Genomic DNA, 10,806 nt, shown 5'->3' with positions numbered 1-10,806 from the left:
TGTAAGATGGCTCAAACTATTCTTTATTGACGAAAATGAAATTTAGCACACAAAAGATAGATCAATGATATATAAATGAGGGAGCTGTTCAAAGGTTAACACAGGAAAGCTTAACAATCAGACTACTGAAAACACTTTTCATAATCACTTCCTACCCGGGTTCTGAAAACAGGAACTACTACTGGATAACTCTGTCTCATTAGTTACTGATGACAGAGTCACCTGAGTTGCTGACGCTATCTGTGTTCTGAAAGGCAAATATGCATAAAAGGACAAAAGCACTTCCACATTTACTAAGCAGGAGGAATTTCAACCTGGGGTAAAAAGATTAAGAGAGCTGGGAAGATGTAGGTAAGAAAATTCATTACCACAAAAAGAGATCTTTAATAAATTTCCATTAGCCAGATGATACCTAAAAGATTATAAAAAATGGCTAACCCTTGTTTCTAAAATCAATTTTTTTAAATGAACAATTTATTGCATTTGTATAATGATCTAAAAGCATACTGCACATTTATAATAATTTCATACTTATGAAACCTTGTGAGTTTGGTGATTTCAAAATCATCTTTATTATTCTATACACAATGACACAAAGTTAAAGACCTTACCGAAACTAAATAAAAGAGATAGGCACTTGAAATGAGTTTTAGAGCTTCCATTAACTATCTGTGTGATCAAAATCTCTCCATATTCTTTAGAAGCCAATACCAAAATGAAATAATGTAACTAATGTAACAAGAATCCCAGGTGCTAAGAAAATTGTAAGATAATACACTCGGATCTGTATCTGCTGCAAGTGATTAACAGAGACGCAAAACTTCTGGAGTTGCATGGTGACTGTATCGGTAACACCACTAAGATGTATGTACTTTAACAAATTCCTTAAAAATCTCAAATTATTTGAGATAATAAATTCCAATTCTCACCCAAAGGTTTCTGTGAGGATTTAATGAGAAATATATGCAAATGACTTAGCACAGACATTTTTAACTTGTCCTTATCCAGTAACTGACAGCAGTTCTCATCAGTTGCTTCAGAATTGAAAAACAAGCTCAAGGTATCAGAATTCACTAAAAGATCCAGGAACACACTTCGAATCTGTAGATATGAACTCAGTTATCCTTCCCTTGTATCTCAGAGATTTACTTCAGTACTTTTCAAACAAGGATATGCACTGGTGAACTAGGATATGAGAAATTACTAGGATAATTAGAGGGAAGATTCTTGGATTATCAATTTTTCACACAATTAGGAGACAGAGAAGCTGAATAATTTAACAGTTTAATAGTAATATACCTGTTGAAAACTTTACATAATCTTTTTTTATATTAAACTAAACATGTACATAATGTAGACCAAACTGTAAAACATATTTAATTTTGAAGGTGAAAATAACTGACCTCTGAGAATATTTGCATCTGCTGACACACGTGTGGCTATGTCCTCAAACACAATGAATTTTAAGAAGTTTTATTAAGTATAAACTACATTTACTAAGAGAGATAAAATTCTGCATTATAAACACTTTTATCTTACTGATCCCATTTTTAAATTTTAGATTTTAACGTTCCAAGTCATTTTTTGAAAACTCAAGTACACATCAATATAACTGATCACAACCATATAGGTTATAAGCATTTTAATGCATATTTAACTTTTAAACAATGTACATAAAGCAAAAACATTAATGCATTCCACACACACTCTACTCACCTCTCTGACACTTATTTTAATGTTTTACAACAAATTTACCTGTATGTTGACTCTTTCAATCACACAAGAAAGGACATGCAAAACATGCATCTTTGTGTCACATTCTGTAACTTGCTGCAGTAGCTGAAAAAGTAGTGTGAACATGGTTTCCAAATACTGCAGGGAAACAGAAATAAAAGGGGGGTCAGAACAGAAACAGAGATATCTTCACAAACAGAATTAAGAAAATTAAATCATAATCTCAAAGCAATAAACGGCAATCAACCAAAACCTCAGCATTACCTAAATAACTTCAAATTGTTCAAGTTGCCAATATTTAGGACGGTGATTCTTTTTTCTTTATTATTGCTCAATGGGTCCATTTTAGAATTTAATTCATCCACAAACATAATAATGTTTTCAGAGGAAAATTGTGTCTACACTGTGTTTACACTTTATACCGCTAACTAAACTGCTAACAGCGTCTCTCTTGTCTTTGCCCTTCCATATATGCCTGTTGCAAATCACAGAATGTTCTGTTTTGCAAATTCTACTCATTAAAGCAAAAAGGAGTATCAATAACTATACTCACATACCAGCTCTCTGATGTGGCCCTTAACATATGCTGCATGGAGGTATCAACTTCTGTACAGATATGTTACTCAAAGAATGACACAATATTATTAGGAATTAGAAAACAAGTATCCCATGTCTGGCTATTAACTCTTTCCTATGTTACAAAATTACAGTAGGAATTAACAAATCACAGGATGCCAGATACTTACATAAAACAAACGTCTGACCTTTCAGATAGTTTACTTACTTTTAGGAAGATTTTGAAAACATATTTATTTCATCCAAAAATACCTAATGATTCTTTTACTAATGAAAAACCTGGCTCTATAAGTTTCTCCATGTATGACCTACACAAGAAGTACAGATAGACATTTTATCATATTAACTTTCTTCTTGCCCAGTCTTTTTTTTTTTTTTTTTTTGTGAGAGAGAGAGAGAGAGAGAGAGAGAAGAGAAGCAGAGGGAGAGAGAATCTTAAGCAGGCTCTACACCCAGCGCGGAGGCCGACTCCAGGCTTGATCTCACCACCCTGAGATCACGACCGGGGTGGAAACCAAAAGTTGGATGCTTAACCGACTAAGCCACCCAGAGGCCCCTGCACAGTCTTCTTAAGAATCAATACTTTCAGGGCACCTGAGTGGCTCACAACAAACAAACAGATGAGGATAACCTAAGGAGTAAAAGTAACAGACACAGATAAAATGAAACTAAATGTTTTATAATTGCGAAAAAGAAAAAAAGTTTATCAACTCCAAAACAGTTATAAGATAGCTAAACAAAAATAAGCAGAATAAAAATAAAGCTATGAGTCAAAATTACCAATACAATTACTTCCAAAATAATCCAACATACTTTTAAATTTGGCTTTAATCAATAACAGATACATATAATTTCAGTTATAAAGTAACACTTAATATTCAAAGGACATAAGCAGAAATTGTTATTAATCTTAAAAATAAATATTCTTACCGGTAGAAACTGATCTGTTCGAAATTCAAAATCATCCACAGGTAAAGAGTAGTTAAGGAATAGTGAGAATATATGAGATATATCCAAATAAAATATGTCTAAAAACCAAATAAATAAGCCATTCAAAAACTACATTTTAAACTAACAAATTTTATAAAAAACTAATAATTTAAATGTGTTGCTAAAATTCTTCACAATGCAAAACAAAAAAACAAAAAAAATAAAATTCTTCACAATGAAGTATTTTTTTAAAAAAAGATTTTATTTATTTGAGAGAAAGCACAAGTAGGGGGAGGGGCAGAGAGAGAGGGAGACAAATAGACTCCCTGCTGAGCAGGGAACCCAATGCGGGGCTCCATCCCAGGACCTTGGGATCACGACCCGAGCTGAAGGCAGATGCTTAACTGACTGAGCCACCCAGGCACTCATGAAGTATATTTTTTTTAAGACTTTATTTTTAAGTAATCTCCACAGCCAACATGGGGCTCGAACTCACAACCCCAAGATCAAGAGTCGCATGCTCTTTACCAACTGAGTCAGCCAGGTGCCCCATCACAAAGAAGTATTTTTAAATTCTTTAAAGGATATTTAACTTCAGTGTTGTAGCTGTTTCAATACGGACCTAAAAAAAAAAAGTACATTATTAGTTTTTAATAATTCTAGAGCTACTAAATATCATTAATAGCAAATGGCCAAAGAATTTATTCCAAATCACTTTCTTTACTCTTTTTGTTAATGCTTAAGCCACAGAGCAAATTGTCATCTGGGAATAAAAGAATATTCCTCTTACTTTACAAGAAGAGTTGAAAAGAAAAAGTAAAAAGTCCCATCCTTCTCAGTTCCCCATAATTTATTTCAGGAGACTTTAATCCAGGGGGTGCTTCCAGGAAAAAAATAATTTGCCAGAAGTGTGTAGAGAGGGTGGGACTGAGAGAACAGTACGAAGGGGCTGCCACTGGGAAAGAGAAGGTTGAGATCAGACAGGACGGACAGGCAGAGGGGGTGCCGGTGAAGCTGGAAGATGTTCCGTGTGAAGAGTGAGGGAGGAGAAAAGCAGTAAGAGGAGGGAAGAGGAGGAGGAAGAACACACATTCCCATCTGCAACCTCCATTACAGGAAATCCTCGAACTATCCAAAGATGTATTCCAAGATTTTCTAAATCCCAAAGTTCACAAATATATAAAGATTTGTACAAGCTCCTGACCTTCCCAAATCTTATTTTCTTCGTTTATTGGCATGTTCCCTGGGCAAATCACATCAGGACATCTTAATCTCCCCATTATTTTCTTTCAAGTGTTAACCTGTGATTTGGTCAGCTCAACTGGCACAGGCTACTATACCCAGAGTTCCCATGGAAAGTAACATGAACTCAAGCCATGACTAAAGTCTATATTCTACTCCGTAAACAATATACCCAAAACATTCTCATTTCCCAGCTAAGAGTCATTACTTTCTTAGATGCTACAACTTACTGTACCTGAAATAGCAACTGGCTTTTTTTCGGCAGCCATTTTTCAAAGAAACAGTTTTCACCATTTTACAGGAGCTTCTGAAGTTCTGAGAGGCTGATTAGGCATGTTCACCAAATGTTAAGCACTCTAGTGTCAAATCCAGAGATCCAAGAGCCTACAGTGCAGATGTTTTCTTGCCTGCCTTTACTTTTTATTCACTATCTCTAAAGGCAATGTGAACATTTTCAGACTTTTAAATGATGTAACAAATTTGCTGATTGTCTAATACGTGCAAAGCACCATGCCAAGCGGTCTACCACGAAATGACCTAAAGAAAACAAGGTATACTTGTGTGATTAAAACTATTCAATAAGGAACTATTATCTCCCAGGCAATGTGTTGGATGCTGCAGAAAAAAGCTTTAAGAAAGATCTAGTCTTTGCCCTCAGAGAACTTACATTCTTGAAGGATAACAGACACCCAGATATTAAATAATTATCAACAAAAATGTCAAACTTGAAAAGCTTAAGAACAGGATAATCCCCTTGAGGACATGGACTGGCTGGTCATCTTTAAATTGTCGTCATTTACGGGTACCTGGGTGGCTCAGTCGTTGGTGTCTGTCTGCCTTCGGCTCAGGTCATGATCCCAGGGTCCTGGGATCGAGCCCCGCATCGGGGAGAGCCTGCTTCTCCCTCTCCCTCTGCCCCTCCCTCTGCTTGTGTTCCCTCTCTCGCTGTGTCTCTGTCAAATAAATAAAATCTTTTAAAAAAATAAAAATAAGTAAAAAAATAAACTGTCAACATCTAGTACAGTGGGAGGCATACAGCCGGCACTGTGTAAATAATTAAATTCACAGACAACAGGACCTAAAAGCTCCCAAAAAGAAAAATGGCAATCAAACTGCCAGCACTCTAACATTTAATTCTCTTGATTTTTTTTCCCACGAAAGGACCAAAGATGCACCTAACTCTTACCCCTGACATCTACACAAGTACAGGAACCAAAAGAGGCATCGGAATAAACACTAGCTGTGTTTTCCTACCTAACAAAGGGAAGTCAGTGTACTATTAACATTGAGAGGAAGAGATGAAATGGTATGAGATGACTTGCCTGCACTCTAGTTTAACTCCAAAAACAGGAAGCCAAATTAGGAGGGAAAACAAAAAGCTCACAAAGTTTAAGAAAACAGAGGCACACTTAAAATATGACAAAAATAAGAACAAAATTAGCCATTCCTGAGCTATAAGAGAAAGAGGAAGTAATTACCACAGAGACAGTATGAATTTCACAGTGATTCATAAGTAATGGGGAAAAAGTCAAAACCCAAATTTATGGAATAAAGAGCTACAGAATTTGACAGAAGTAGAAGAGATCTTACAATTCCTAGGACACTAATTGTTCAGCAAATACTTGCTAGTGAATGCAAGAAAAGAAAACAAAGTATTCTAAACATGACTTTTCATAGACTAAATCCCTCTGAAGAAGAATTAAATCCCAAGTATCCAGAAATGGATCCAGACTGCGTGAACTCAGCCTACAAGTCTATCCTAACTCCCGCTGAAGTCTCAGAAAACTCCTGAAAATTTAACAAGCTAATTCCTTTACTGGGGCAAAGAAGTACCATCAAAGTATAAGAAACATTGGAGGGACGCAAGAAAGCATGAGAACAAAGGAGAAATGAAAGAGAAGACACCAGAGGTCAGCCCTACTGCCAAAGAGGACTGCTGTAAAAGAAAAAATAATCAGATACTTACATGCCCTGCTTCAGTAACAATGACCCTTGGAAGAACTGTCAAAATGACTAATCTGAATTTCACACCTGAACTAGCTCAATGCCTCACCGCTTCCACAGCCTGCCCATACAGTAAAGGCCATCCACACACTAATACAGCCTGGTGCAGGGGCCAGAAAGAAATGGCAGTGTCTCAGGGACTGAAGACCACCAGGAAAATGTAAATAAAGTTAAGAGGAAAGAATAAAGTAATATGCTAAAGAGAAACAGTATAATGACTTCATAACATAACTATTTAAGAGAGCTCTCCCCATTCCTGGATTCTCTTTATCCCAATCTCCCAATTCTTTCAATAAACATTATTTAAGGCTTGACTCCATGCTAGGCATAATGGATACTAACATAAGAAATATTACCCTACACATTTGTACTATTACTACTTGCTACCAGTATGCTAATTTTTTTGCTCTCCTCCACCATAAAGTCAAGATCATTCTATTATACTATTTGATGTATTTCTCCTGAAATACATGTGTAAAGTAAGTTTCCTGAAAGGATAAAAATCATGTTCAATTTATTCATCTCCTTTTAAGAAAAAAAATTCTAAAGCTCATTTTACTTTAAAAATTGAGATATAACTGACACATAACATTGTATTAGTTTCAGGTTAAAGCTCATTTTCATATATTCTAAACACCAGACATACCAGTGTAAACCTAAAACTGACTACAGGAAACTTACTCAAGTTTCCTTTCTTCTGGTTTAAGAGTGGCCTAATAATTTGATGTCTCAAACACAGATTTTTGTTGATATTTCCTTTGGAAATTATATTTACTGAATGTAACTGAAAATTCATTCTGTGAAGACAAAGACTACCCTCCGAGTTTAAAATCTATAGCAGTGTTTCTGAGACAAAAATAATGGACAAACAAAAAAACAAAATCAAAATGGTAAGACAGAATGAGTGGCAGAAATGGGAGGTCCATGAAAGGCGCAAGAATGGAAAAAATTTCAATGCACCCTTAAAATACGTCTGCCCAATCCCAGCTATACCTCCCACTGTACACTCAGGGTTTGCTGCAGTTCTGTACATGCCACTAAAAGTCTGTTCTTAACACCATTAACTGCCTTTCCATCTTGAAAATTCGCTGTTTCTACAGTGGTAGTCAGCCTGCCCATAAAAATGCCCACTTCTTTGCTTGAGAGACAACCCCACCACCTTACTTCCAAACTATAAATCTTCCGGTTGCACCAAAATTCACATTACATACAGCCTTTTATAAGGGTGTAAGAGTATGCCAATGCTAATTTTTTAGTAGCTTACTGCTCATGGTATTGAAGGCTGCATAAATAACTGAAGTTAAACTTGCAAAAAAAAATTTGTAATTTCCAAAATTTAAAGACATAACTGGCTCAAAGGCCTTAAAAATCAAAAAAGCCTAGTATATTAATCAAAATATTCTGGTTAGTAATCATCTGGGGTAGTACAAAAAGAAGGTTCTCCTCACCTAAAATTGAGTCACTCTAATTCACTATAGTGAATAGCACTACAGTAATAGCATAATGTATACCAGTGTTGTCCTTATAAAAAAATAACAAAAATGGAACCACAGTTCCTATCACATTCCAAAATAAATTCTAGATAAAGAACCAAGGGTAAAGAAATGGATTAAACAACGAACAAAAAGAACAAAACAGAAATCTGATTGCACTAAAATTAAAAACCTTTGCTCAATAAAAAGACAACAGAATGAGAGTGGAAAGATAGAGATTCAACTGCATTTGGAAGGCTTTACTTCTTAAATATTTGAAATATGTATGGAAAATTATTACAAAGAAAATATGGACACTGGGAAGTGAGGATATAGGTGCTTGTTATGTTAGTCACTGAATTTTTCCTTTTCTTTAATTCTTTTTTTTTTTTTTAAGACTATATTTATTTGACAGAGAGAGACACAGCGAGAGAGGGAACACAAGCAGGGGGAGTGGGAGAGGGAGAAGCAGGCTTCCCACTGAGCATGGAGCCCAATGTGGGGCTCAATCTCAGGACCCTGGGATCATAACCTGAGCCAAAGGCAGATGCTTAACAGCTGAACCACCCAGGCGTCCCTGGTCTCTGTATTCTAAGATTTATGGGGCCCTATACTATCTGAAGAAGCTGCTTTCTCCAGTTGCTGCACTATTTCTACTCTGTCATAGCCAGTCTTAAAATTAATATGGCCATAAGATCTGGAAGCCAGACAACCACAGTTGCTCAAGATTAAATCTATCCCAACTCCGAAACAGCAATACTCAAGCAAGAGAATAGAGATTCTGAAAGCCAGAGAACATTCTTATCCATCAATATCTACCTACCTACCTATCCACACATGCACATGTACATGTATGTATATATGTATGTTTGTACCACGCTGTCTACGTATGTATGTGTATAAAGTATCTTCTGTCATTAGCCAGCATTTCTCACAAGTTGAAATAAAAGTAGTATATCCTATATATATCAAAAGGCTAAAGTGTGCAACATTAACTTGGTACCTTACTAAACAGTCTTTTGTCTGTTTACTTTAAAGCTGAGTTTTTTTTTTTTTTGATGTAGTGTTCCATGATTCATTGTTTGCATATAACACCCAGTGCTCCATGCAGTACGTGCTCTCCTTAATACCCATCACCAGGCTAACCCATGCCCCCAACCCCCTCCCCTCTAGAACCCTCAGTTTTGTTTCTCAGAGTCCACAGTCTCTCATGGTTCGTCTCCCCCTCCAATTCCCCCTCTTCATTTTTCCCTTCCTACTATTTTTTTTTTTAAACATAAAACGTATTATTTGTTTCAGAGGTACAGGTCTGTAATTCATCAGTCTCACACAATTCACAGCGCTCACCACAGCACATACCCTCCCCCAATGTCTATCACCCAGCCACCCATCCCCCCCACCCCACACCACTCCAGCAACCCTCAGTTTGTTTCCTGAGATTAAGAATTCTTCATATCAGCGAGATCATATGATACATGTCTTTCTCTGATTGACTTATTTTGCTTAGTATAATACTCTCTAGTACCATCCACATCGTTGCAAATGGCAAGATTTTGGTTTTTTGATGGCTGCACATATTCCACTGTATATATATACCACATCTTCTTTATTCATTCATCTGTCGATGGACATCCTGGCTCTTTCCATAGTTTGGTTATTGTGGACATTGCTGTGATAAACAATGGGGTGCACATACCCCTTAGGATCACTACGTTTGTATCTGTGGGGTAAATACCCAGTAGTGCAGCCTGCTGGGTCATATGGTAGCTCTATTTTCAACTTTTTGAGGAACCTCCATACTGTTTTCCAGAGTGGCTGCAACAGCTTGCATTCCCACCAACAGTCTTACTTAACACAGTTTTAAGAAGTTAATAACAAAATAATGGTGGCAGGATAAAACAACTGTAGAAGATGTAAAAATGAGAGGAAATCACCAGAAGATATACAGGAAAAGGGCAAGAGCTGAATCTACAGCAGCATTTCCTCTAAGTATATCTCTTGGATATTACTTTATTGTCATCTTGGATAGTCACAATGCAGATGTTCATTTTAAAGGTTCTGATCAGTCCTCAAGTAAAGAGAACTACTGGAATATTTAGCCCAGTGTTTTCCAAATTACCTGTCCATGAAACCCTTTTGCTCCAGTAATACTTGCTCATATATGATTAATGATCCACTTTTAAAGTACAGAACTAAATAGCTCATTTTTCTCTTTATTTCTCTCTGAATTGATTCATTAAAAATGAGTACAAGATCCAAAAAATTTCTCTCATTTCCCAAAGAAAACGTAGCTGAAATTTAATCCTTTTGTAACACTTCCATAAAACATTTAATGTCTTCTCTCTGATACCTCTGAAAGAAGAGTAAATATGTTTCCAAATGAGAACAAAAATTTAAAACTTGTATTTTATTTTAAAGCTATTACAAATGTAAACTCAATCCAGCAAATAATAATCTCAGAAACAGCTAGGCTTTATTAATAAACTTCTAAGAATTTAAACATGGTAAAATAAAACTGGATTCCCTTATAACTACCCATGTTTAAAATATTTAATAATTACAGCATGATATTTAGAGTAAATTCTCAATTATTTACACAAAGTAGGTAATGCTTAAATAAAAAATCCAAAGATCAGTTCTATTTGCCTTTGGAATATATTGAGCTTCTACACTAGGTTTACCTTTCTAATTATGTTTTCCTTCACTGAATATTAAAAGTAGTTTATGTTATCGTGGTACACATGTGAAAACGAGAAAAGTATGGCCCAAGCCTTTGCCGAAAAACAGGGTTATCGGATGCGTTCAAAAATTTTTTAAAAGGAGTATACCAAGAAATGATTAAACAAGA

General features: G+C 35.8%; 1 protein-coding gene across 8 annotated transcripts in view; it reads right to left on the bottom strand.

Annotated features, from left to right (window-relative positions):
• The window catches only part of IPO11 (importin 11), a 194,424-nt gene that overhangs the window by 108,182 nt on the left and 75,436 nt on the right, over positions 1-10,806 (bottom strand). For all 8 annotated transcript variants that reach the window (XM_027605740.2, XM_027605743.2, XM_027605744.2 and 5 more), the window contains 3 exons: positions 3,829-3,862; positions 3,241-3,281; positions 1,756-1,872 (listed from right to left, as the gene is read on the bottom strand). In XM_027605740.2, the coding sequence (XP_027461541.2) occupies positions 1,756-1,872; positions 3,241-3,281; positions 3,829-3,862 (192 nt within the window). The remainder of the gene's footprint in view (positions 1-1,755; positions 1,873-3,240; positions 3,282-3,828; positions 3,863-10,806) is intronic.

Source organism: Zalophus californianus, chromosome 5 (genome assembly GCF_009762305.2).
Source record: "Zalophus californianus isolate mZalCal1 chromosome 5, mZalCal1.pri.v2, whole genome shotgun sequence".
NCBI classification, from domain to species: domain Eukaryota; kingdom Metazoa; phylum Chordata; class Mammalia; order Carnivora; family Otariidae; genus Zalophus; species Zalophus californianus.
Note: the sequence above shows the minus strand (reverse complement) of the source record. Positions and strands in the feature narration are given on the sequence as shown.